Raw genomic sequence first — 26,888 nt, 5'->3', positions numbered from 1 at the left:
TTTTTTGGTATACAGCTTATGAACAAGAGGTGTTTTTTTTTACTTTCTCTTTCTCTCATCTTGTGAGTATATATATATATATATATGAGCCACAATTTTCATCTCTTTTTCTCCAAAATTTTCTATATTTTTCTGCTTTTTTTTTTTGTTTCTTCCGAATCCTAATTATAAAAGATTCGTTTCTTCATAGAATGTGTTTAGTTATCAACCATTTTACAAATTTCAGCATTAGTCTAAATTTTGGTATATATAATTAACCCATTTATAAACTAATCAACCTCGTGTTTCGCTATCTATCTTTCTAAAACATTATGAGTATTGACTTGTAAATACCTTTTATAGTAAAAAGAGTTTAGCTAGAAAAATACTTTGCTTTAGGTTCCACATTATGGGTATTGGGTATGACTGGCACCACTCACATACATACCAGACTATAATTAAAACTAATTCAAAGGATAATAACAAACTTTTTCTTGGTAAAAGTTTTCCACTAAAGAAATGGATACATGTACATAAAACAAACTAATTAGTCGTCTCAAATCAAATGGAATTTAAATAAAGTAGAGGAATTCAAACAAAAATCGCAACGTATTCCTTGTCTAACATTCTCAAGAGTAACACAATGTATACTATCATTATTAACGAAAGTTTTTTTTTTTTGTATATTATCATATAACTTGAACCACATAACATATTGTATCAAGTTCACATTTATAAGATGATTTAAAGAAAAAGATTAAAAGAATAGAGAGACACACGGTTTTAATTACCGTCTACATCAAGTAATTAATTGAGCTACAAAGTCAGTGGAATCCACACGGTGTTTAATTACATTTGTGAATTTGTTTGTTTTATGAGTAGCGTAAGAAATAAGACATTAAAAAGAAGCGTTCAATTTTAATTAAGTTTTTCTTTTAATTCGACAATTTAAATACCTCTCTCTTGTTTCTCTTCCCCCTAAAAAAAAACCAAAACAGAGCCCATAGAGAAAAAGAAAAAGAAAAAACAAGACGCCTTTGAGAGAAACTTCATCATTCTTGATTTTGTAGTGAAGATGGAGCAAAAACCGGGATTCAGATTTCAACCAACAGACGAGGAACTGATAAATTATTATCTGAAGAACAAGATTATGGGTAACACATGGCTCGTCGACGACACTATCTGCGAGATCAACATACTAAATCACCATCCCTCTTCTTTTTCATGTAACTCACTACTTTCTTCACTTTGATTTCGATTAATAACTTCTGATTTTGATTTTGTGGGTTTTGTTACAGCTTTATCGAGGATCAAATCGAACGATAGTATATACTATTTCTTTGTCCCCAAGCAGTACAAAACCGAGACGGTGAGGAAGAGAAACACCAAAGAAAAATATTGGTATTGGAAACATAGTGGCCGGGTCAAGGTAATCGAAGATGAGAGTGGAAACAAGATTGGAGAAAGACAGGGTTTTCTGTACCAAAAATACGGAGATCCTAAAACCAAGGGGAATAAGAGTCGCTGGGTTATGCATGAGTATAAGATAACTTCTTTGCCTCATCATAATTTGGTACTTTCGTTTTTTACATAAACATTTTGATGCAACTTTTTTTGGATGATAGTCATTTTGAGATTTTTTCTAGTGTTAGATCATGGATGATACATTTCTGTGAGTTAATAGAAGAAATATAACCATTGTGGCTTAATGAGTGTGTTACCGAAAATATGAATTTGTGTGTGTGTGATTTTGATATTGTTCAGGATTCCTATGTTATCTGCAAAATATTTGATAAGGGTAAAGAGGCAGACATTCAAAATGGTAATAGCTTGAGCGTGGCAAGTCAATCTCTGGTCTCTGATTTGAATACTATCAGTGTCTCTACTAGCATACTACCAGAGGTGAGTCCAGTTTCTGAAATGTTTCGGTGCTCATTAGTATCGAGTGGTTTCGTTACTCGTTGCCTCTTTACATTTTCAGGTTGAGCAGCCAGGTCAAGAAAGCTTAACTCCTTACCTAGCCCAAGAAGATGATGAGTTTCTGCGTGGATTACCACCTGCTTACCGAGGGACAGCTCAACATTTTCTTTCCGATCAAGAAATGCAGGAGATGTACATTGATTCCAGGCCAAAAGATTCTGTCAGAGCTATTAACACAGAGCCTGAGGTGAGTCCAGTTTCTGACATGTTTCTTTATTTATCTCAAGTTCTTGATTCTATTACTCACACTCTCTTTTACGTTTTCAGATTGAGCAGCCAGGTCAAGAAAATGTACATGATTTGGGAGTTCCAATGAACGAACAAGAGGATCTCTTTCCGCGGAATGCATTTGATCCTAGAAATGATGAATATTGGAGTGGATTGCTGAGTTATAACGGAGGGAATTTTGAAGATGTGTTTCCTGATCAAGAATTCATAATGCAAGAGAACCGCAACGATTACAGGCCAAAGATATCTTTGTCAGGGATCATTGTTGATTATAGCAGTGATAGTGATAGCTATGCTGAATCAATGTCTGCAACGGTAAAGCACATATCACTCATTTTCCTAATGACTTCCATGGAGTATTAATCTGTATTTTCAGTATTTAATTCTAATATGACAGAGTTACAAAGGAACATCAAGTCCAATTGATACTGTTGGTAGTTCAAATAGGCACTTCCTCAAGACTTGCGGAGACGAGATTCTATCGTTGAGCAAAGATATACAAATTTCTGATGAACCTTCCATTAGTAGAAAGACCCGGGAATCTCAACTCGCACAGTGCACAATATCATCGAAACTAGAGTTCTTGAGTTGCTCCTATGTTGATTTTGTGTCTATTTTATAATCTCAAACATATTTTAGATCTTAAAGATGATGAATGATGTAGTTTCCTTTTCAGGTTAAACAAGGAATGGTGAAGACAGAGAAAAAGGGCTTGTTGATTACAGAGGAAGCAATTGAGAGAAAACGAGAGAATCCACCGTATATCTCTCTCATCAACATGATCATAGGCTTCATCATCTTGCTGGCTCTCATTGGCGACATCATATCAGTTTATAACTAAACATAAATTCTTTTAGCTAAGCACTACATTAATTCTTATCTCTCTGATCCAAAAAAATTCTACTGAATGTTTTGTCAGAGTGTGTATGAACTAGAGATGAAACTCAATTGTTCATTACCTTTATATATAGCTTACACAGTACGTTACAGGTTTGGTCATAGGCCTTTACTGTGTCAGTTTCTCTTCAAATTGGGAAAAGATGTTACTTGTGTCTTAAGTTAATGCACGAAGTTGGATTAATTAAAGAAATGTGTACATAGGTGGAACGATGGAAATATAAAAACTAAATTCGAAACAAAATACTAAAGAGATTAACAAGGGAGAGAAACTTTAATTAGCTAATCTCAAAACCAAATAGATAGCAAATGCTTAGTGATGGGGTTCAGGTCTGAAGGTGCGTAACCATCTGTTGAAGCGGTCCATAAGAGACAACTCCATCTTCGTCGGAACACTGGGGAAAGTTATGGCTTTGGTGAGTGGTCCGACCACGACTAGGAGTTAGTTCCGCATTAATTTGGTGAGTGGCTAAAGAAAACTAAGAGAACCCATCAAAGGAATATTTATACGCATTTAAAGATAGATATCGAAGCAGGAAGAGAACAGACCTGCTAGAGCAGTAGAAGCATCAGGAGCCATGGCAGATACAAAGCCCTATCTTTTGTCTCGGATTAGTTAATGAAACTTGGAAGTGGGTTTTGGATATCGGAGTTAGTTCCGTTCGTCGATACCGGTGTTGTTTGTGTCTGATTATCAGAAGAACAAGCTTTTTTCAGTTGGTCGGACTTGGAGGCTTCTAGGTTTTAAGATGATTCGAGAGGCTTTCTTTTAGACCCTCATATATTTACTTATAATAAAATACACCCAATCATACGTTTTGTGCAAAATACACCCTGACGTCTCAAATCTCTTCATGTTCTCTTCATGTTTTCTTGAAAAGCTTTTCTCTCTTTTTCGTTTAAAAATCGACTATTTAGAAAAAAGGTTCATTTTATTATCCAATCCAAGATCATATTGTAATCTTTTTTTGTATACAGCTTATGAACAAGAGGTGTTTTTTTTTTCTTTCTCTTTCTCTCATCTTGTGAGTATATATATACAGAGCCACAATTTTCATCTCTTTTTCTCCAAAATTTTCTATATTTTTCTGCTTTTTTTTTTGTTTCTTCCGAATCCTAATTATAAAAGATTCGTTTCTTCCTATCTCTCACATATACACTCCTTCAATAAGACTGCATAACAGAACATGCAACTGCTTGAGCCCAATGTCTCAATCTTTGCTTCATTTGTTGAGGATCATCCCCTGCAAAAAAAAGTCATATTAAATCATTAGTTTATAATTGTTATTACATTCAAACCAAACACCAAAAAGACGAGTTTTCTATCTTTAATTACCTGGGCATAAGATTTTCAAAGAATCTGAATCAGTTTTTTTTGGACTACAAGGTATACTGTATGAGAAAGCTGATGCAGATGCACTGCTGCTACGGCTGCTGCTAGGTGAAGGAAGAGGCGAGAGCTGACGATTCACTGCAAAGTAAAGATCAAGAGCTGGTAATGTATTGCAGAGCTTTTGTCCTGCTTCTTCATTGAAACCGAAACCTAGCTCAATCGATCCTTTTAGCTCGTTTAAATCTTCATCCGTTAGATTCGCTTGTACACAAAGATTGTCTGAAGCGCCTTTATGAAGCAGCTTCTTTTCTTGAATCATTATCATCTGACGTCTTCTTCTTTCCCAAGCAACGTCTCTTGGTGTTTCACACATAGAAAGTTGTTTTGATAATCGATGTTTTGGTTTCTGTGAGGCCACCGGCGTTGTCGCTGCTGTTCTGACCTCGGGAAGCGCCGGTGATATGATTGGCAATGTAAGACCTTCTCTTCTTCTCACCATTTTTGATTTTTTTTACTTGATGTGTATATAAAGCAGAATGACCAGAAGCTAATGTGTTAGGAAGAGGTGGATTACGAATGCAAATTGGGGCTCTTCTTTATGGATTTATTACCTCTTTAAGAGACTATTTTCAAAGCTAAGGGCTTTGAATCCTGTGGATTTTTTTTTTTTATGTATGTTCTTTGTGTGATGGCCGCGCTCGAACATATTACGCGGCCAACAAAAAGGTTATTATGGGTCGGGCTGATCAGATGTCTGCTTTATGCTCTTCTCTAGTTGGATTTTTCCCAACCCGACCAGATAAACTTTGAAGAGACTCGAAGTGCTTTAATGGAGGATAGCAAAATAGTTTCCACCATTGATCTCTGTAATGGATAAAGGTCAAAAAGCTATTTTCCACCATTTCTTAAAATTGATGATTGATTCATCCAGATCTTTAGGGACTTTCTTTGTTTAGATCCTTGAGACCTTGACCATTCTAAGAAAAGATTTTCAAAAGTCATCGTAGTCTATCTCGTTCAAGTCAAATTTTCAAAAGCTTGTAATAATGTTTGAAACAATATGGTTTAAGACTTCCTATATTTAGATAACATGAATTCATGTTGTAGTCAAAGCAAAAAGTCTTTTTAATTTCTCTAACTTTATGCTAAACATAGCTTGTTCGGGTAATCCTCTCCGCCATGGATTTTTCTAACTAATTTTGTTTCATTTTCAGACAGAACAACGAAAAATGAGAAAAAACACCAGTAACCTCATAATTAGAGAGAAAACAAACTAGACAAAACGAGAAATAGAAAAGAAAAAAGAGTGTACCTTGTGATTTATGTCTTGCATGGTATTTGCGTCTTGTTCATCCATGCAAGTCCTGGGTTTATCTGGTTAGGTTAGAGAGAAATTTTGTCTAAAGGCGTAAAAGTGACAACCTTCTCGATCTTAATTCTTGCAAAAGAAGAAAGCTTTTCTCTCTTTTTCTTTTCTTTAGGCCGAGAGTTTCTACCCGTTGATGTGTCAGCCATGAACGGGAAAACTCGGATTCTCTTTTTCCTCTCATGTCTCTCCATTTTGTTGGCTTTTCCAACTAGATCTAATGGCCAAGATTTTGCTCTGAGCTGCGGGGCATCGGAAGCTTCTGCTGACCAAGATAAGAAAAAATGGGAACCAGATACAAAGTTTTTGAAGACGGGAAACTCAATTCATGCAACAGCTACATATCAAGATCCTTCACTTCTCTCAACAATTCCTTATATGACAGCAAGAATCTTTACAGCTCCAGCAACTTATGAAATTCCGATTAAAGGAGATAAAAGACATTTGCTTCGGTTATATTTCTACCCATCGACATACACCGGTCTCAACATTTCCAACTCGTATTTCAATGTGCAAGCTAACGATGTTACCCTACTGAGCAATTTCAGCGCCGCGATTACGTGTCAAGCTTTGACACAAGCTTATTTGGTTAAAGAATACTCTCTTGCACCCATCGAAAAAGATGTTTTGAGCATCACGTTTACCCCATCAGATAAATACCGAGACACATTTGCCTTTATAAACGGTATTGAGGTGATTCAGATGCCGGAATTGTTTGATACGGCGGCTCTTGTTGGTTTCACAGATCAAACAGTGGATGCCAAGACCGCGAATTTTCAGTCAATGTTTAGGCTTAATGTTGGTGGTCAGGACATTCCTGGAAGCCAAGACTCTGGTGGGTTGACAAGAACTTGGTACAATGATGCACCTTACATCTTTAGTGCGGGTCTTGGTGTTACACTTCAAGCAAGCAACAATTTTAGGATCAACTACCAGAAAATGCCGGTGTCTATAGCTCCAGCCGATGTATACAAAACCGCAAGATCTCAAGGCCCGAACGGAGATATCAACCTCAAATCCAATCTTACATGGATGTTCCAAATAGATAAGAACTTCACTTACATTTTGAGACTCCATTTCTGCGAATTCCAGCTTTCCAAGATCAACCAGAAGGTTTTCAATATCTACATTAATAACAGAACAGCGCAAGCAGATACCAATCCTGCAGATATACTCGGGTGGACAGGAGAGAAAGGAATCCCAACATACAAAGACTACGCGATATATGTTGATGCTAACAATGGAGGCGAAGAGATTACACTTCAGATGACTCCATCAGTTTTTGGTGAACCAGAATATTATGATTCGTCTCTTAACGGGCTAGAGATTTTCAAGATGGACACATTGAAAAATCTTGCGGGTCCAAACCCCGAGCCATCGCCTATGCAAGCTGAGGGAGAGGTTAAAAAGGAATTCAAGAACGAAAAGAGAAACGCTTTCATCATTGGCTCGGCCGGAGGAGTTTTAGCGGTTTTAGTCTGTGCCTTGTGTTTTACGGCCTATAAGAAGAAACATGGATACCAAGGAGGCGACTCTCACACATCAAGTTGGCTTCCTATATATGGAAACTCTACCACATCAGGAACTAAATCAACCATCTCAGGGAAGAGCAACAATGGAAGTCACCTATCCAATCTTGCAGCAGGTTTATGTCGTAGATTCTCTTTGCCTGAAATCAAGCACGGAACTCAAAACTTCGATGATTCCAACGTCATTGGAGTTGGAGGGTTTGGGAAAGTCTACAAAGGAGTTATAGACGGCACAACCAAAGTGGCGGTCAAACGATCAAACCCAAATTCAGAACAAGGACTCAACGAATTCGAGACAGAAATCGAACTTCTCTCAAGATTAAGACACAAACACTTGGTCTCCTTGATAGGATACTGCGACGACGGAGGCGAAATGTGTCTCATATACGATTACATGGCTTTTGGAACACTCCGTGAACATCTATACAACACAAAGAAACCACAATTAACTTGGAAACGAAGGCTAGAGATCGCTATTGGAGCTGCAAGAGGACTACATTACCTTCACACAGGAGCAAAGTACACGATTATACACAGAGACGTAAAAACAACTAACATCCTTGTAGATGAGAACTGGGTAGCGAAAGTTTCAGACTTTGGGTTATCCAAAACTGGACCAAACATGAATGGAGGCCATGTAACAACCGTTGTCAAAGGAAGTTTCGGATATTTAGATCCAGAATACTTTAGAAGACAACAACTGACTGAGAAATCAGATGTGTACTCATTCGGAGTTGTTCTATTCGAAATCCTATGCGCAAGACCAGCGTTAAACCCAAGTTTGCCTAAGGAACAAGTGAGTCTCGGAGATTGGGCAATGAATTGCAAACGAAAAGGGAATTTAGAGGATATAATCGATCCAAATCTGAAAGGGAAGATCAATTCAGAGTGTTTGAAGAAATTTGCAGACACGGCGGAGAAGTGTCTTAACGATAGTGGATTAGAACGGCCGACAATGGGAGATGTTTTGTGGAATCTTGAATTCGCGCTTCAGCTTCAAGAAACTGCTGATGGGACTCGTCATCGGACTCCTAATAGTGGAGGAAGCTCCGAGGATCTTGGCGGAGGAGGCATGGCGGTTAACGTCGCCGGTAGAGATGACGTGAGTGATCTTTCGTCGGAGGATAACACCGAGATATTCTCTCAAATTGTAAATCCCAAAGGACGATAAGGTAATTTCACAACACTTATGTAAACCGTTTTCTCTCTCTCTCTTTCTTAATTTTGGTGTTAAAATCTTAATTTTGTTTTGTTTTTGTGTAATTGACAGGATTAAAAAAGGAATCTGGATATTAAAGAATCTGAAGAAGATTTCATTAATATTGAGTGGCATTTTATAAAATAATTAATCAAAACATTTGTAAGATTATATCCCTTTGTGATATTACATGTAATCAACAATACTTTGTAGTTAGAATTTTTCTATGGTAAATTTTTGTCGGATGAGACCATGTTATATTTTCATGAGTTTATTATAAAGGAGCTTAAGCTAAAAACAAATTATCATGTTAACCGGAAAACTGTGGAGGGATTCTAATAAAAATGGGAAATGTTGTTCGGGTCGGTTAACGGCTCAAACCGGGATTGATTCGATTTCCAATTTTGCCCTTATCGGAAAAATGGAAATTAAAGCGATATAACCCTAAGTATATGGTTTCGACTTTCGTAAGTCTTTTCCAGTTCTTTTTTTTTTTTTTTGTTTTTGACTCTGTTTCTCCTCGAGCACACTTTCGCGAATCTCCGACCTCCTCCTTCTCTCCTCCCCGTAGAATCGTAATTTGTTTCGCTGTTCAATCTTTGTCGCCGTCAGTCTTCTCTCCATTGACCCTTTTTGGTAATTCGTCTTTTTCTCACTCTCTCGCTCTCTCTTTTTCGATTTCTGGGTACGGAAATCGATGGCTCTCGTTTTTAGATACTTTCGTTCTCTGTTGCTGTTCTATAGCTCTCTCTAATGATGATTTTTGATACATTGGTTGTTTGAAGTTGATCTATGTTGCGCTTTATGATTCCTTCCGGGGTCAAGATTGGGTGTGTTTAAAATCAAGTAAAGTCTGCATCTTTCTTCTCTGTTTTCCTTTTTTACACTCTTCCAAATCCTTGAAGCTATCAACTTGATTATACTTTTGCCATAGGTTGAAGGAGAAGAGCAATTACAAGCGCAAGTGTAATGACTAAAGAGAGCTCCCTTTACTCTGAGTGATAGTCTACAATTATATCTTACCCTGAGTGAAAGCAATGGCTTACGGTGGTCCAATGAATCCACCGGCTTTAAGTGGCCCAGTTTCCGGGTCTGCTAATCTGAAGCAAGTGAAATTGGAGAGAGAAAGCGAGCTCAGGATCGAAGTCTCTGAAGAGCCTCTCAGACTCCGTGTGGTGAACGGGACGGCTGAGATTTTTGGCTCTGAACTGCCTCCTGAAATATGGCGTACGTTCCCTGCTCGCATGAAATTTGCGGTATGTGTTCTGTACCTATAATACAATCGTGGTGTTTTAGAGAGCATTATTCTTACGGCGAATAGATAAAATGAGCTTGTTGGTAACATATGTGGTGTTGGGTTTGTTGGTAGAAAACAACGAGCCTTTCTTGATTTAGTTTCTGTTTGTGGGTTATCTTTTTGGAAGTGGGTTCTTGAGTTGCTATTGAATTCACCCTCTGGCCTTTTGGGGTTGGAAAGGTACATCCTTTACCTGTGAAGTTTGATGGTTTTTGGGTTTGAGTTGGATGTAAGACTTGAGATTTAGGTTGTAAATGCAGATTATGCTGACTAGGTAAGAATTGTTAAGTGTGTTGTATAAAGATTGCTGATAAATGTGATTTTTTCTCAATTTCTTTCTGTTTTTTTCCTTCTCCTAATGATTTATGTATAGTTCAAGATCGGAGCTCTGAAACACCGTGCTTACTATCTTGTGCCTTTTGATTATTGTTAGGTTTTCACTTGGTATGGAGCGACAATTGAGATGGATGGTGTCACGGAAACTGACTATACGGCAGATGAGGTTGGGTTACTTGTTTCATTCTTACGCTTGCTTTAGATACTTAGAGAAAAGTGTGTTTACTAACTATGTCTCGGTTTCTAGACACCGATGGTCAGCTACATTAATGTGCATGCCATACTAGATGCAAGGAGACGTTTTGCCAAAGCTTCCACATCCAATGATCCAGAATCTTCTCAGGTACTTTTCTTCGATATTCAATGTTATTGCATCTCGATATCAGCAAAGTTAAAACACTTGGTTCTTAAGATTTCACTTAAAGCAGGGACCTCGGGTTATTGTAGTAGGGCCTACGGATTCCGGGAAGAGCACATTGACAAAGATGCTCCTTAGTTGGGCAGCTAAACAGGGATGGAGACCTACATTTGTAGACCTTGATGTTGGCCAAGGCTCGATTACAATACCAGGATGTATTGCTGCTGCCCCTATTGAAATGCCACTGGATCCAGTTGAAGGGTTTCCTCTTGATATGGCCCTTGTGTACTACTACGGCCATGCATCACCAAAGTAAGTGATTTTCAAATTTCCCCTTCCCATCATACGTTATTTTCCTCGATGAGGAATTTAAAAACTGTCTATTGTGGCTCTCTCAGTATCAACGTTGAACTGTACAAAGCTCTGGTGAAAGAGCTGGCTCAAGTTCTGGAGAGACAGTTTGTCGGAAACCCTGAATCTCGAGCTGCTGGAATGGTGATCAACACAATGGGATGGATCGAGGGTATTGGTTATGAGGTAAAAAGTTAGATCCTTTTTAGCGTATTTTCTGGTAAAGTTAGCTCCTTTTTAGTGGATTTCATTATGCAAACGCTTGTTAAAGAACTGTATCTGTGTCGTCTTGCAGCTGCTTCTCCACGCAATAGACACATTCAATGCCTCGGTTGTACTTGTATTGGGTCAGGAAAAACTCTTCAGCAGGCTTAAAGATGTGCTGAGAAGTAAGAGTAATGTCGACGTTGTGAAACTTCACAAGTCTGGTGGAGTTGTAGCCAGGGTCAAAGAGGTCCGTAAAAGATCAAGGAATTTTAAGATTCAGGTAAAATTTTCAATCTCAAATATTTTAATCCCTTTTTCATGCCTTTGGACTTTGGAGATGTAAATCAGAACTCGAAAACTGAATTTCCAGGAATATTTTTACGGTTTATCGAAAGAACTCTCTCCGTATGCCAATACATCGAGTTTCAGTGATCTGCAAGTGTTCCGAATTGGTGGTGGACCACAAGCGCCAAAATCAGCTCTTCCAGCCGGGTCTACCTCGGTTTCAAATCCGTTGCGGGTGACACCTGTAAATATCGATGATCGGGATCTACTGCATTCTGTTCTCGCTGTCTCATACGCAGAAGAACCAGACCAGATCATCTCAAGGTAATCTCTCAAAGTTCTTGCTGTTTCCAGAATCAAAGGCGTTTGTGTTTGTTGTCTTCGTGTTTTTGATATTCTTTCTCTGTTTTTTCTTTTCTTGATGCAGCAATGTTTCTGGGTTTGTGTATGTGACGGAAGTTAATGTGCAGAAGAAGAAGATAACGTATTTAGCACCATCGCCTGGGACATTACCTAGCAAGTTGTTGGTCGCTGGATCATTGACATGGCTTGAGTCAGTATGATTTATTTAGAGAAGAGAGGAGGCATGCTTTTTTGCTTGGAGAATGATGCAGCAGCAGCTCGATTATGTAACTTTAATTACAACTAGCCTTTTATTTATAAAATGCTTAAGGTTTTCTTATAGTTTTTGAGTTTAAAAGATTATTGTTGTGGACTACATAGTTGGGTTTTCTTTTGTAATTTGACGTTATGAAGTGGGAAAAAAAATGATAAAATAATGTTGATTTTTTTGTTTTCTAGTGCGTTAGTTCTATTTGTTTGGTTCAGCATAGTAAAGTGATGTATAAAGCATTTTTAAATTTTGATAGTAGAACATATCTTATGTCATTGGAAATAGTATATGATAAATTTCGAAGTCACACATGTATTAGATATTAATTCAACTAAAATACTATCACATTTTAAGTCACTTCAATTGTCTTGTTGAATAAGCTCTTAATTAAGAATCGGATCCGTAGAATATTAGATGTTCTGTCTACTCAAGTTGCATTAATCTTTTCTCTTAATTGTGTCCTTTTCTATTAATCTGTTTTATGTTTCTCCTAAAAGAGGAAAGAATGTTGTAAGGGTTTTTAACATGTCAAGTACAGTATAATACTCAATTAACTGCAAAATAGATTATTTTCTTAGGTTATACTAATTAATTAAAACGGATATGTTTTGAATCCAAAATGTTAGAATTGCCATTTATTTGCAAAAGACCAAACAAAATTAGAAAATTCAAAAATTCCATGCTACAAGATCTTGTATGCTTTAATAACCTCATATTTTGTAACCCTTCACATTAAATACAGAAAATCCTAATCATTTGACTGATGATTAGAGATATAAGAAGAAAGTTTTACATATCATTGTGAGGGCAGATGATAAAACAAGAATTATAACAACAACACACACAAAAGAACAAAAAAAAAGATAAAGAGCTAGTCAACAATCGTGATACAACGTGCTAGAGAGACGACCAGACGAGATAAGACACGTGTCGAAATCTGTACCGTTAACTCCGTGCTCAGAATTCGAAATCTCAATGGGAGACACGTGGGTTCCACAAGGGACATTTTCTTCCATCTCATGACACTCGAGAAATAATTAAGTAAATTAAAAAAATTATTTTTAAAAATGAATACAAAATCAATTCGAAATTTGCTTTGGAATAAAAATCAATTTTAACACATATGAATAGGGATAGTAGTGTACAAGAATTTTTCTGAGTCAATGTCCAAATTTCATTAAATAGAAAAAAGCAAGGTGTGAGAACTCTATTCCATTATCTTTCTCAAATTTCCTTAAAGATAATGGTAAATAATTACATCATTTACTTTAGGGAAAGATATCCGAAAATCAGAAAAATGATAAGATACATTATCTAATTTCCTTTTATTGATACGGTTTATGATTTTAATCAAGGGTATCTACAACAAATGACCATAAAAGATCCATTAATTAGTTCTCTCTCTTATGTACTATTTGATATATACTGTATATAGGTACAAAGATAAATCTGTCCTCACTTCTCTTATCTCTTCTCTTTCATTGTTTTTTTTTTCCGACGAGATCAAAAATTTTACGATGCCAAGGGAACAATTTAAATCAGAAAAAAAATCTTAGAGAATCAAAACTCGGTGGAGAAATAAAACCGGTGAGTTGTGTTCATATGTGATAATGATACTTTTGAATCGGCGAAGACGAAATCCAAGTCTGATTTAGTTAAGATGAAAATCAAGGCAAGTATGGTGGTTTTGTTTTTAGGCAAAAGTGGTTAAGTTTTATTAGTGTAAAAATGGTGGTAAGTGATGGTGGTTCCAATTTGATGAACAAGCAATTTACTGGTGATGATGTTGTTGTTGTTGATTCGAGCGGGGATGGTCATGAAGCCATTGACGATGATGATGATGACGCTGCAGCTTCTTCACATATGGAGCTCAATTCGGCGGTTACAAATGATGATGGTGATGTTAGGGTTTCTGAGAGTGAGAGATCGGAGTAAAATGGTGTCGTAGGGAGTGAAGAAGAAGATGATATGAGTTACATGTCCTAAATAATTTGTTAACTGGATTTTGATGAGGTTTATTAAGCAAAAGAGGGAAATTGGTATCATTGGCAGCAACACCATGGTCTATTTTTCTGGGTTCGATTTCGTTATATGGGTAAAAATTTAATTAGCAACACATACAAAAATGATAACTTAGAAGTTAAACGTGATAACTAAATTATCATTATAAATAAGTATGCTAATATAAAAGTTATCGGTAATAATTAAATTATTAAAATAAATAAACAGGTTAATATATAAGTTAGTTGATATCAATCACAATTTACCATGTTCATACAAATATTATTCAGATATTTAATATGTTAGCATGTTATCATTCTATATTAACATATAACTAGATTTTAACCCGCGGTACACCGCGGGGCTATATTTTCTTAAAAAAATCAAAATGTAATTTGTTTGATAGATTATTTTGATTGTTAATTTTAGGATTTCACCCGTGATATACGATCTTTTATAAATATCAACCCAAACCCGTCCCATCATATTACCCGTCCCGTGAAATTAAACATTATTTAGTTATTTTTCTTTTTAATAATACTTTTATTTAAAAGCTATATAATTCAAGTCAATTTAAAAATTTCTTTTAAATGGTTCCCATAAGATATATATACATATATATTAAATTTGTATAGAGTTGAAATAATATTAATATTACAAATTTTTTATATAATTTAAATATTATAAATATTTTTAAAAATATGTAATATATATTTTTTGTTATTGAATAAGAGGATATTATGTGTAAGAAATGTAGAAAATAAGAGTTTAATATTTTTATTATGGAGTCGCAAAAAAAATCTTTTATTTCTATACATGTTATTCATTTATTAATAATAAAAGAAAACAAATCCTTTAAATTAGATATTAACTAAAATAAATGCACCATAATTACTTATTAAGTAACAACCAATAAATTTCACCAAAAAATAGGTAACAACCAATAAATTCTAAACGCAGTAATTAAAGAATGAGATATTAAAAAAAAAATATCAAATAAGATATAAGAATCTTAAAATAATTGAACATCTAAATAATTTAATTGTTAGTGTCGATTTTAATGCCTTCATTAATGTGGATTTTTTTTTTTTACAGAGAAATATTTCTTAAAGATTATCACATTAATGACTCAGAAAATTAAGGAAGATATGAATTTATGATTCTCGAAATCGTATTGGTAATATCTTTAAGTAATATTTTTCAAATTTAAATAATTAATGCCAATGGCATTCATCCGTAAATAAGGTCCAACTCCAGAATTTATTTGCTAAAAGTCATTGAAAAATGTATATATAGATTTATAACTTATCGCGATACTACATTATTTAGCATGTGTCATCCGTATATTATCGTGTCAAAATAAACATTGTCGCCCGCATATTTTCCTTTTTTAGTCAGTGGCATTTTTGTAATTAATCCAAAAAATAAGGATAGTTTTGGTTTACATTTCTCTTTTTACCTAATTTTCAAATTACCATATATTTAAATCTAATTTTTTGGTCAATTGTGGTTTAAAATTAATATAGCCCTTTAATCAATTTTCTATCTGTACGAAAAACAGTAGGTATAAAGTAGGTCCACTAGTAGGACCCACCTAAGAAACTCTTTAACAGAGGGCTCTGTTTTTTCTTTTCATCTCCTCTGAAACTGCGACGACCACATATCTGTTTTTGTTTTGGTTTTATTTTCCCCAGAAATTGAATAACATCATCAGCTTTTAAGAAAGAAAGAAATTTTTTGCCCCAAAAGAAAAGAACATAACCTTTGACAAATGAAGGGAATAAATGAAGGGAAAAAAAAAAGGAAATAAAAGTGTTTTGTTAAAATATTTAGAAATTGTAGAAATGGTGGGGGAATTTTAAGTAAAAGCAAGTCTAAACTCTTCCCCACCCACAAAGCAAAAGTCATAACCTTTGACACTTTTTATCTCACCATCTCTCTCTCTCTCTCTCACAAAGAAACAAACAAGACAAATCTTTCTCTCTCTTTATTTTATCCTAAAATTTCCTATCTGATTTCTTGCTATTGAGCTTAAATTTTACCTTCCGGGTATTCAAAAAGATCTCATTTTTTCTTCTAGCTCTGTATTTTCTCAGGAAATTTCTTTCTTCTTTTTAGACCCTTTGTCATGAGCTAATTTTTATCTTCCGGGTGATGAAAAAGATCTCATCTTTTAGCTTAGGATTGAGGGAGTTTCGATTTTTTACTTTGCACTTTTCCTTGGAAGTGATTTGGTGGAACTCATGGTGATTGGTTTCTTCCTAGGGTTATTAGAGATTGACTTCTGGATTTTTCACGCGCCTTGGATTTGATCTAATGCACCCTCTCTTTTTCATGTCTTTTATCTGGTTTAGATTTTGATATTTGAGATCTTTTGTTATAGGTTGCAAGTTCTGTGTTTTTTTTAGTCTTTTTAGTTTCTGTGTTGATTATGATTCTCTTGGTTTAGGAGAGATTTGGGTGTTTATTGATTGAGTTTGAGAATTGTGAAATTAGGGTTATTTTTGGTTCTCTGATCTGAAACTTGGGTAGAAGAAAAACATGGAAGAAGTTGAAGCTGCTAACAGATCAGCTGTAGAAAGCTGTCATGGAGTGTTAAATCTCTTGTCACAACAAACCAGTGATCCCAAATCCTTAATGGTTGAAACAGGAGAAGCAGTTTCCAAGTTCAAGAGAGTAGCTTCTCTGTTAACTAGAGGGTTAGGCCATGGAAAGTTTAGGAGTATCAACAAGTTTAGGTCATCTTTTCCTCAACACATCTTCTTAGAGAGCCCTATTTGCTGTGGTAATGATTTAAGTGGTGATTACACTCAAGTTCTTGCACCAGAGCCACTTCAGATGGTTCCAGCTTCTGCTGTTTATAATGAAATGGAGCCAAAACACCAATTGGGTCATCCTCCATTGATGCTTAGTCACAAAATGTGTGTTGACAAGTCGTTTCTGGAGTTAAAGCCACCGCCTTTTCGTGCTCCTTATCAGTTAATCCACAACCACCAGCAGATAGCTTACTCGAGGAGCAATAGCGGTGTAAACCTTAAGTTTGATGGATCTGGTAGTAGTTGCTATACTCCGAGTGTATCAAACGGATCAAGATCATTTGTGTCATCTCTTAGTATGGATGCTAGTGTAGCAGATTATGATAGGAACTCGTTCCATTTGACCGGATTATCCTGTGGGTCTGACCATATATCGCAGCATTCCCGGAAGATGTGCTCTGGTAGTTTGAAATGCGGAAGTAGAAGCAAATGTCATTGTTCCAAGAAAAGGTTTGTTCATTGTAGCAATCTTGACCCTTTTAATTGTTTTTGTGTCTCATTGTAAATGTTTGATCTTTTACAGGAAACTGAGGGTAAAACGATCAATCAAGGTGCCTGCAATCAGTAACAAGATTGCAGATATTCCTCCAGATGAGTATTCATGGAGGAAGTATGGACAGAAACCGATAAAGGGTTCACCGCATCCACGGTATATATACATCTTTTGGTGGAAAATTCCTTTTGAGTTTATGTCGATTTGACATAAATTTTGCTTCTGTTTTTTCGGTTGCAGGGGATACTATAAATGCAGCAGTGTGAGAGGTTGTCCAGCAAGGAAGCATGTGGAGCGATGTATCGATGAAACTTCAATGTTAATTGTAACTTACGAAGGCGAGCATAACCATTCAAGAATATTGTCTTCACAATCAGCTCATACCTGATGAAACAGAGTCTAATATGCCTGTCTTTCGTCTACTCTTGGATTTGAAGAAGAATGAATTTGATTCTAGAAACCGGTCTTTGTAGCTCTGATTTGCAATTGTATATTTCCACTTTGACATGAGTTTTAAGAGCACTTGTGAACTCGGGTTCTGTGGTGGCAGACAGTAGCAAGAAACATCAACAATTTGGTATCAACCGAGCTTTTTCTTAGATATATCATATATGTATGCAACAATATATAAGGTTCATTTATGGCATCTGAATTAGATCAATCGTTGTTTATCCCACCAACAACATTCTTTATGAACAGAAAAAAAGCTCAAAAAGTAAGTCAAAAAGATGAAGACGATATAGCCAACACAACACATTATATATGTCCACTTCAAATGTAAAAAAAAATTTATTGAAAATATTCAAATCAAGAAAATGAAATCTTGTGAGCCAGCTCAAGACAAAACTACCATTGTCCAAGATCGATCTTAAATGTGAAAGGCAACACCAAATGATTAACTTTACTTTGAGAGAAACATAGGACTCTCTACATGATTCAAATAGACTATGAGAGAAGGATTTTGACCTGCAACAAGTCCTCCTCCAACCTCAACTTGTTTGGCATTGTCTTCCTTGAGATCGTAACTGATCAAATAGACCGGCTTAATCTCCCTGACTGGTGCAAATATAAGCTCGCCAGTACTATGTGTACCCCTGAAATTGAAAAAAATATTCCCAGCTAACTCTGTCCAAGAAGGGACCACGATAGAAACTTTTGACCATTCTTGTTTGCGGGCATCTTCCAGAATCCACAGGTAAAGTGGACCTAATTTAGAGTACTGTCTCGTTAAAGCTATCTTTCCATTGTAGTTCACTAAGAACGGGATATCCTGAGGTAACTTGATGACATTAAAGTCTTCAGAATTCAGATCAAAGCTTATTAAAGATCCTTCATTTTGGATCCAAGCATAGTAATACAAAATCCCATTTATGCATAGCCCTTTAGTATAAGGAGGAGGAAGATGACGATACTTGCATTCGATTCTTCTCCATTTTTGTTTAGCTCCTAAAGTAAAAACTTGATGCTCCTCGGACACATAACGTGATCCACGGTTTGGATGACCACGTAGTACCGTCATGCACAACACTTTGTATACATCATTTACTGGATCATATCCAAAAAGGGAGAGTAGACCTCTTCTCTTAGTTTTGACTCTTGGTAAAGTTAAGAATTGGCCCGTGCTAGGATTTCCAATCATCACTATGGTATCAGTTTGACCACAGATCAAGCCGCGGACGGGTGGAGTAAAACCAAACAAATGATTGGTATGCATACTTACGTTTAACCTATGATGAGCAGAAGATGGATCTTGCTGAGAGCAGGATTGTAAGAACAGCTTCGACTGCCCCAAGTTACGGTAGACTGATGTGAAAAGAAGACGCGGCCGAGTCGAAGATTGAGTCAGGTACAACTTGGTAAAATCTTTGCCGCGGATTATCGACAACCATTGTTTTGAAACGATGATGAACCTGGCTAGGGATCGGCCCGGAACTTTCAGGAGAATCTCTAATATCAGATCCAGAGGAAGAATCGGAAACTGATGGGTTTCATCGCTTTCGTCTTGTTTCTTAGAACATTTTCGACTGTTCACGGTCATCTCGTTCGTTCTGACTCTTTTCATGGCGTTTCTCAAAACTTCTTCTCTGTTTCGTTATTTGTTACTAATATTTGACCCTAATATCTTTACCGATTTAGAGGATTTCAAATAAAACCCTAACGTTTAATTACTCTTAACCCTAATATCTTCTTTAATTACCAATTTAAGGGGTTTGCAAATAAAACCCTAACGTATCCGGCAAATAAAACTCTAAAGCGTTATATAAATGAGGTGTTCAATATTTAGGGATTTGCAAGTTTAGCCTCATATTTTAAAAATTTGACAGAAAAGTGTTTTTGTTTTTTTTGGGTGCAATGACAAATTTTATGACAACAAATAAAACTTGGATCGCCATGATCAATAATTAAGTTTGTATGAGAACTAGTGAACTACAATGGAAAGATAAAATAGGAAGAAACCTCTAAATTTGTATGCATGTTGAACGATGTAGATCCGTATATGATGATCCGTATAGCCAAAACAAAACTCCTTTTGCTCTCCAGATATAAATCAAATAAGAAATCGCAGCATCAAAGTTCCACACAAAACCAGAAGTTACTTTAGACAAATCATAAGCACAATATTGCATTTGCATAATCCGCAAACATACAAAACCATATATGTATATTGACCAATATCCGAGGGATATTTAACCCATACATTATTACACGTAACATTCTTTATGGAATGAAAGCTTAAAAAAAGAAAACCAAATGATGGTAAAGATCCAATAACTAGACAACACAAGATTAAATTCTTATTCCTCTTCAAATGCGAGTCAAATAAGAAAATCAAAGCTTGTCAAGCCAGTTCCACAGAAAACTACTATTGTCCGAGATCTGAAATGAAAGGTAACACCAAATAATTAACTTACATTTGACAGAACCATAGGACTCTCCACATGATCGAAATAGATTTCGAGACTAGCAAAGTTATCTCCAATTTCTTCAACCACAACTTTTTTGGCACTGTTTTCCTTGAGATCGAAACTGATAAAATAGAACGGTCTAACTGGACGAGTCGGTGTAAATATAAGCTCCCCGGTACTAAGTGTACCCCTGACCTTGAAATAAAGATTCTCATCAACAACTAAATCTGTCCAAGAAGGAACCAAGAGAGAAACTTTTGACCATTCTTGTTTGCTGGCATCTTCCAGAACCCACAGGTCAAGTGTACCTAATTTACAAAAACTCGCTAAAGCTATCTTTCCATTGTAGTTCACTAGGCATTGGATATCCTCAGGTAACTTAATGACATTAAACACTTCAGATATCAGATCAAAGCTTATCAAAGATCCTTCACTTTTGATCCAAGCATAATAATAAACAACACCGTTTATGCATACCCCTTTAGTTAAAGAAGGAGGAAGATGATCATGGTTACATTCGATCCTTCTCCATTTTTGTTTAGCTCCTAGAGTGAAAACTTGATGCTCCTCGGCCACAACTCGTGATTCACGTCTTTGACGAACTTGTAGTACCGTCATGCACAACACTTTGTATTCATCATTCACAGGATCATATCCAAAAAAGGAGAATAAACCTCTTCTCCTAGATTTGACTCTAGGTAAAGTTAAGAACTGGCCCGTGCTAGGATTTCCAATGATCACGGTAGTATCATTTTGACGGCAGATCAAGCCGCGGACGGGTGGAGAAAAAGACCACAAACGACACCGATGCGGACTTATGTTTACCCTATGATGAGGATCAGAAGATGGATCTTCTTGGGAGAAGGATTGTAAGAACTGCGTCGGTATGTAGTGACAGAAGACTACGAAAAGAAGACGCGGCCGAGTGAAAGATCGAGTCAAGTACAGCTTGGTAAAGTCTTTGCCACGGATTATAGATGACCAGAGTTTTGAAACGAAGACGAGCCTGGCTATGGATTTGGCAGCTGGCAATTTGAAGAGAATCTCTACTATCAGATCTAGAGGAAGAATCGAAAATGGATCTTTTTTATGGCGGCTTTCGTCTTGTTTCTTAGAACATTGGCCATTGTTCTCGATCGTCTCTTCCTTCCGGACTCTTTTCATGGCGCTTCTCATTTCTTATTCCCTGTTTCCTTCGTTTTTTACTCTTAACCCTAATTAATGGCTGCGCCAAACAATAAACAATATAGATTTACCACTTAAAGGAATTTACAAATAAAACCCTCATTTTTATGGCCATTCCAATTTATCCCCTGTGTATGGTTTTTTTTTTTTTTGGGTGCGATGACAAATTTTATGCCCACAGAATGTCGTGCAACGGAAAATCACTTGTTATACTATTGATTTTTGCATGCGGAGCCTGAACAAAACTTTCATAACTATTAACTAAGAAAAATTCACCTGCTCTTGCTATTTTGTTTCATATATATAACGTTTATGGGTTATGGCATCTCAAATTTTTGCCCTTTATTTTATAAAAACCTCAAAATTTGTATGATGAGAACGATCTATGGATGAAACTTCATGTTACGAATCAATCGATGAAGATCCGTCTAGCCAACTCTTTTTTTCTCTCCAAATATAAACAAAATAAGACATCCGAAGCTTGTCCAAACAAAACCAGAAGAAGTTACTTTAGTAAAGTCATTAGCATAATAATCCTAAAGCATACAAAACCGTTGACCAAAAAAGACTTGAAGAATATGTGAATCAATTGTCTCTCAATTCCAATAATAAGGAAGAGAGTCTAATTAAGTACTATACTACTATCCGAGAATTGAAATGGAAAGTGAACAAAGAAGAGAAAGTCCGGGCAAAACCAAACGAGCTAGTTAGTCATCAACAGATTAACTTACCTTGGACAGAACCATATGACTCTCTACATGATCGAAAAAGACATTGACCGCAGCAGAGTCTTCTCCAATTCCTTCAATCACAACTTTTCTAGCATTTTTTTCCTTGGGATCGTAACAGAGAAAAAAGAAGGGCGGCTTGGGGGTTGGGAGCAGTGCAAGTATAATCTCACCAGTAGGAAGTATACCACTGAATATGACTATTTGATCATTCCCAACTATATCTGTAATAGAAGGAATTACGGCAGCAACTTTTGACCACTCTTCTTTGCTGGCATCTTCAAGAACCCACAGGTCCATTGGACCGCTGTATGCCTGAGTCACTATAGCTATCTTTCCACTATAGTTCACCAAATAACCAAACTGTTGTAATGTATAATCCTCAGGTAGCTTAGCAACATTAAAGTCTTCAGAGCTCAGATCAAAGGTCATCAGAGATCTTTTATCCTTGAAAGAAGCTAAATAATACAACACCCCATCCCTACATATCCCTTGAGATCCAGAATGATGACGATGTAGATAGTGACATTCGAGCATTCTCCATTTTTGTTTGGGTCCTAGCGTGAAAACTTGATGCTCCTCTGACATAGGCTCCTCCCACATAGGATCTTCCCACTTAAAAGCTTGTGATCCACGTTTAGTTATTACCGTCATGCACAACACTTTATACAAATCATTAACTGGATCATATCCAAAAATGGAGAATATGTCCTTTCTCTGCGTTTTGACTCTAGGTAAAGATACGAATTGACCCGTACTAGGGTTTCCAATAATGGCTTTAGTACCCTTTCGACCAAAGATCAAACCGCCCATGGGTGGAGAAAACCAGTAACGTAGATCCGAGCTAAGAGTATAACTGACCCTACGATGATCAGAAGACGGATCTTCCTGAGAGCAGGAGTGAAAGAACTGCATCTGCATGTTGGGACGGTAGACTGAGAAAAGAAGACGCGGCTGAGCCAAAGATCGACTCATGTACAAGTTGGTGAAATCTTGGCCGCGGATTATTGATGACCAGTGATTTGAAACGAAACCTAGCCTGGCTATGGATTTCGGCAGCAGTTTCAAGAGAATCTCTGTTTTCAGTTCCAGAGGAAGAATCGAACACGGGTCGTATTCATCTCTTTTTTCTTCTGGCTTCTTAGACTTCCTTCCCCTTTTCTTCATGGCGATTTTCAATTCCTCTCACTGCTTAGTGTTTTTTCACTCTTAACCCTAATATCTTGTTCTCTTAAACCTAATAACGCTTCACGGCGATACCAATTCCTAATATTTTAAATATTAACAATATAGGGGTTTGTAAATAAAAAACCTCGTATTTTACAATTTTTAACAGAAAAAGCAGTCTTTTGTTTTTTTTTGTTGTAATGGAAACCTTAATGACAAAAACTGAAAAAAAGTTAAATATCAAAGTTTCATCACAACACTGTTGAACTAAGGACTGTCGTGTCCGATTGAATACACTTTTGCTATTTCCATTAATCTTTGAAGAGCCTAAATAAAACTTTCATGACTAGCTAGACAAATTCAGCTTCTTTTGATTTTTTGTTTTGTACTCCTCCGTATTTTAATAAGTGTCGTTTTAGAATTTTTACTTTTTTGAATTGGATGTCGTTTTCAAATTTCTATGCAAAATTTATTACTTTTAAATGTTTTATGATGTCATAAAACATTAAAAAGTGAAAAATTTTACATAGAAATTTGAAAACGACATCTAATTTTTTAAAAAAGAAAATCCTAAAACGACACTTATTAAAATACGGAGGGAGTATCATATAGCACCTCAAATCGGCTGTGGTTTTGTCACCAATGAAGAAGGCTGAAAATGGTGAGCCTGTAAGTGGAAACTGATTATATCACTGTAAGCTTTGCAAAACTTCTTAGCTTTTTCGTCAAGTAACAGTAGACTGATGTGTATTCACAGTACTTGATATGCATTCGCTTCTTCCTTTTCTCCCACTGAAGTTAAACCAGGAAACTGGCCAATATCATGGCCATCAAGAGGACTTAACCTATCATGTAAACCGATTGCAAACTCTTCTGGGTTAGCTTCACCGTTCTGCAGGAATTCTGCAATCTACAGGGGGAAAAAAGAGGAGTAAATAACAAAACATTTGTTACCTTTTCTTCTGCAATCCGCAAATTAAGACAACAAATTTTTGTTAACAAGGGTCATAGGAAGCTTCTTACATGGTTTCCTAAGGCTGCACCGCTTAAAGCTGCAGATTCTAAGTTAGAACCGAGAAGCCAATCACCGCATATACCAGCACGGCCTTGTGGATCAAATATACATGGAACTGCAGGAGTGTTCTTCGGCAAAGCTGCTCCCCTGTATGAAACATATTGAATCACTCCACAGATCTTGAAACATTTTAGCACCGTTGATATAACTATTATTTACCATAGCTGGAGACGTGTGTAAACGGGTTTAGGAAGCGAGCCTTCAGGCAACCCCAATGCGATTTCCACACCTTGAAGCATCCCAGCTCTAACTTTCTCTGCCGTGACCGTTGGGATATTTTCCTATGAGGAAAAGAGGAAGGACAACCATTTGATTTCTGCATTTTTGACAATATTTTGTATAGCTTTGAAGAAACAAACCTGAGGAACTTTGTTCTGTTTCCCATATGCTGCAGTACTGAAAAATGTCCAGCAATGTGGATTTCTGCCATTTCCAAGCTTTGCAGAGTTATTTCCCATCCAAGACAATGATTCAACTCCTTTCACAAACGCTCCCTCAAAGTTCACTGTAGGAAGAGGATCATCAAAAGCTGCTAATAGAGCCCATATTGAACTCAAATCCAGTTTCTAAAACAAAACAAGAATATTGTATCAGAAGAGATCATAGAGATTAAAAAGAGATCTGTGGCACTAGATATTATCTACCTTCATCTGTTTAGCCACTAGGGGCAAGCCTGATGCTGAAAGCAAGCGATTTGCACATTTACCTGAACAAAACGCAAACCATTTCTATAAAAGAAGACATAACAAAGCATCTGAAGCGATTAAGAGAGAAATCGATACACTTTCTTACCATTATGAGCAATGACAATGACATCAAACTGACCACGAGGTGTTCCATTCTCACTTAAATGCCACATCCCATTAAGTGGTTCCAACTTACTGATCCAACAAGGCCTTACCAGATTCACCATTTGACTCTGCAACAAATTCCAGTATAACTTACTTCAACTCATAAAAATTTCAGAAAGACTCAAATTTTTTTGCTGCACAGAGATAACATATCACACCTCTAATAGCAATGAATCAGCGAGAGATAGCATGCCATTAACAGCAATGTATCTTGGAGGTGATGATGAGGGAAACTGTGAGAAGCTACCTCCAACTTCAAGCTCTCCCACAGCACCTTTCCACTCTCGAACAAGTCCTTTCTCTAACCACCCATCTACCAATTTGATAAACCGAGAATCATCCGCAGTGAAGAATTGAGCAGCGTGATCGAAAATAAGCCCCTGTGGTTCAATAATCCTTGTTCCAAGTCTTCCTCCTAACCCATGTATCCCCTACATAAGTGATACAATAGATTCTTACTAATTTACTAATTCGATTCAATATACCACATTTGAAACAAACAAAAAACACAAATTTCACAGCACATGTTCTACCAAATTCTAATTCAGACTAAAAAGAATAAAGGAAAGTTTCTAAAAAACATTAACGCAACACAAAAGAGTATTATTTGATTGCTCTGTCCATAAATGGGACTAATTCGATTCAATTAGCCACATTTGAGCCCAAAAACTTGACTTTGAAGTGAATTGTGAAATATACAACAGCAAAAACACCCAAAGACCAGAAATTTCACAGCACCCATTCTACAAAACTTTAATTCAGATTCGAAAGTTTCAAAAGGAACCGAATTGAATAACCGTATCGAAAACTGTGGATTGGACGCCACGAGCTTCCAGGTTCAATGCGCAGACCAAACCCGCCATTCCTCCACCGATAATCGCCACGTGGGGGTCATCAGAGATTCGTGCGGTGAAAGTAACTTGCTCTTGTAAAAACGATTTCTTGAGGATCGACCTTCTAGAAGTCCCATACTTGGAGGAGTTTCGCCGTTTCTGGAAATTAGGGTTTCTGCTGCTGGGGTTTGACTTCCCAGTGTTCTTTTGTGAATCGCATGTTGTTATAATCTTTCTGGTGGTAGATAAGTCAGTGTTTCTGGGTTTTGATAGGGTTTTGAGTTTCAGAGGTTGAAGAAAGGAAGAAGACAGAGACATTAAAGAAGTGGCCATTGTTGAATTTTGGAGGGAGGCTAAGATAAATTTGCTCGAGTTAGAGGATTATCTGTTATCTTTTAAAATTTCGGAACCCAAATTACTGTTTTACCCTCTCCTTTTTATTTCTATTTTCTTAATCTAGTGAAGATTTTCATAACAAAACTATATGATAAATCAAAAGTGTATGAAATCATGCATGATATGTAACAAAATGGTAACATTTCGTTTCTTTAAGACAAAAGTTGTCCTATATGAATCAATAAATTAATAATTATATCAAACAATATTCAATGGATGACATTTCTTTTATACAAATCCCATCTTAAATTGGTCTCAGAAGCCGACAAAAAAAAGGGGCTCACATAGTAATTAGGGGTGTCCAAATTGGTTAATACCCATGGGTTACTCGAACCCGCCCATGATTTTAGTGGGTCTGGGTAAAAAATTTTTACCCATATATATAAATGGGTTTTAGTGGGTTACCCTATTAGGGTTATGGGTTTAATGGGTAAAACCCATTGAGATCATGGGTTACCCATGGGTTTCATAATCAAAACT

At 36.4% G+C, this 26,888-nt stretch overlaps 9 protein-coding genes across 11 annotated transcripts; 4 read left to right on the top strand and 5 right to left on the bottom strand.

The window, feature by feature from the left end:
• Window positions 1-112: 112 nt before the first annotated feature.
• Window positions 113-5,092, bottom strand: LOC9320526. Its single transcript, XM_021033306.1, has 3 exons — window positions 4,421-5,092; window positions 4,201-4,328; window positions 113-161 (listed from the first exon to the last, which is right to left on the bottom strand). The coding sequence occupies exons 1-2, from the start codon at window positions 4,914-4,916 to the stop codon at window positions 4,249-4,251; spliced, it is 576 nt and encodes a 191-aa protein (XP_020888965.1). The 5' UTR covers window positions 4,917-5,092; the 3' UTR covers window positions 113-161; window positions 4,201-4,248.
• LOC9318439 (NAC domain-containing protein 69) lies at window positions 895-3,155 on the top strand. Its single transcript, XM_021033304.1, has 5 exons — window positions 895-1,205; window positions 1,278-1,552; window positions 1,744-1,881; window positions 1,961-2,146; window positions 2,227-3,155. Exons 1-5 carry the CDS (start codon window positions 1,055-1,057, stop codon window positions 2,548-2,550), a joined length of 1,074 nt encoding a protein of 357 aa, XP_020888963.1. The 5' UTR covers window positions 895-1,054; the 3' UTR covers window positions 2,551-3,155.
• On the top strand, window positions 4,928-8,957 carry LOC9320525 (receptor-like protein kinase ANXUR1). The gene is made up of 2 exons (XM_002884413.2): window positions 4,928-8,484; window positions 8,583-8,957. Exon 1 carries the CDS (start codon window positions 5,931-5,933, stop codon window positions 8,481-8,483), a length of 2,553 nt encoding a protein of 850 aa, XP_002884459.1. The 5' UTR covers window positions 4,928-5,930; the 3' UTR covers window position 8,484; window positions 8,583-8,957.
• A 28-nt stretch (window positions 8,958-8,985) lies between these two features.
• On the top strand, window positions 8,986-12,140 carry LOC9320524 (protein CLP1 homolog). 3 transcript variants are annotated; one of them, XM_021033303.1, is made up of 10 exons: window positions 8,986-9,146; window positions 9,336-9,356; window positions 9,445-9,766; window positions 10,241-10,309; window positions 10,391-10,486; window positions 10,572-10,813; window positions 10,900-11,038; window positions 11,148-11,339; window positions 11,430-11,668; window positions 11,772-12,140. In XM_021033303.1, exons 3-10 carry the CDS (start codon window positions 9,548-9,550, stop codon window positions 11,905-11,907), a joined length of 1,332 nt encoding a protein of 443 aa, XP_020888962.1. In that variant the 5' UTR covers window positions 8,986-9,146; window positions 9,336-9,356; window positions 9,445-9,547; the 3' UTR covers window positions 11,908-12,140. The 3 variants fall into 3 exon arrangements, with proteins under 3 accessions (XP_020888962.1, XP_020888961.1, XP_002884458.1); XM_021033302.1 differs by having other exon boundaries at window positions 9,296-9,356; XM_002884412.2 differs by lacking the exon at window positions 9,336-9,356.
• A 3,715-nt stretch (window positions 12,141-15,855) lies between these two features.
• Window positions 15,856-17,866, top strand: LOC9318437 (probable WRKY transcription factor 39). The gene is made up of 3 exons (XM_021033305.1): window positions 15,856-17,224; window positions 17,298-17,423; window positions 17,508-17,866. Exons 1-3 carry the CDS (start codon window positions 16,500-16,502, stop codon window positions 17,653-17,655), a joined length of 999 nt encoding a protein of 332 aa, XP_020888964.1. The 5' UTR covers window positions 15,856-16,499; the 3' UTR covers window positions 17,656-17,866.
• Window positions 17,867-18,168: 302 nt separating this feature from the next.
• Window positions 18,169-19,305, bottom strand: LOC9318436 (F-box/kelch-repeat protein At3g04660). The gene has a single exon (XM_002882323.2). The coding sequence runs from the start codon at window positions 19,303-19,305 to the stop codon at window positions 18,169-18,171; it is 1,137 nt and encodes a 378-aa protein (XP_002882369.2).
• A 695-nt stretch (window positions 19,306-20,000) lies between these two features.
• On the bottom strand, window positions 20,001-21,483 carry LOC9318435 (F-box/kelch-repeat protein At3g04660). The gene has a single exon (XM_002882322.2). It carries the CDS (start codon window positions 21,347-21,349, stop codon window positions 20,171-20,173), a length of 1,179 nt encoding a protein of 392 aa, XP_002882368.1. The 5' UTR covers window positions 21,350-21,483; the 3' UTR covers window positions 20,001-20,170.
• Window positions 21,484-21,939: 456 nt separating this feature from the next.
• Window positions 21,940-23,314, bottom strand: LOC9318434 (F-box/kelch-repeat protein At3g04660). Its single transcript, XM_021033171.1, has one exon. The coding sequence runs from the start codon at window positions 23,251-23,253 to the stop codon at window positions 22,081-22,083; it is 1,173 nt and encodes a 390-aa protein (XP_020888830.1). The 5' UTR covers window positions 23,254-23,314; the 3' UTR covers window positions 21,940-22,080.
• A 540-nt stretch (window positions 23,315-23,854) lies between these two features.
• Window positions 23,855-26,392, bottom strand: LOC9320523 (renalase). The gene is made up of 8 exons (XM_021032770.1): window positions 25,977-26,392; window positions 25,338-25,610; window positions 25,121-25,247; window positions 24,973-25,034; window positions 24,688-24,894; window positions 24,488-24,609; window positions 24,277-24,415; window positions 23,855-24,163 (listed from the first exon to the last, which is right to left on the bottom strand). The coding sequence occupies exons 1-8, from the start codon at window positions 26,343-26,345 to the stop codon at window positions 24,005-24,007; spliced, it is 1,458 nt and encodes a 485-aa protein (XP_020888429.1). The 5' UTR covers window positions 26,346-26,392; the 3' UTR covers window positions 23,855-24,004.
• Between the last annotated feature and the right edge of the window lie 496 nt (window positions 26,393-26,888).

The sequence above is a fragment of the Arabidopsis lyrata genome, assembly GCF_000004255.2.
Source record: "Arabidopsis lyrata subsp. lyrata unplaced genomic scaffold ARALYscaffold_3, whole genome shotgun sequence".
Taxonomy (NCBI): domain Eukaryota; kingdom Viridiplantae; phylum Streptophyta; class Magnoliopsida; order Brassicales; family Brassicaceae; genus Arabidopsis; species Arabidopsis lyrata.
This window is presented reverse-complemented; position numbering and strand designations above follow the sequence as displayed.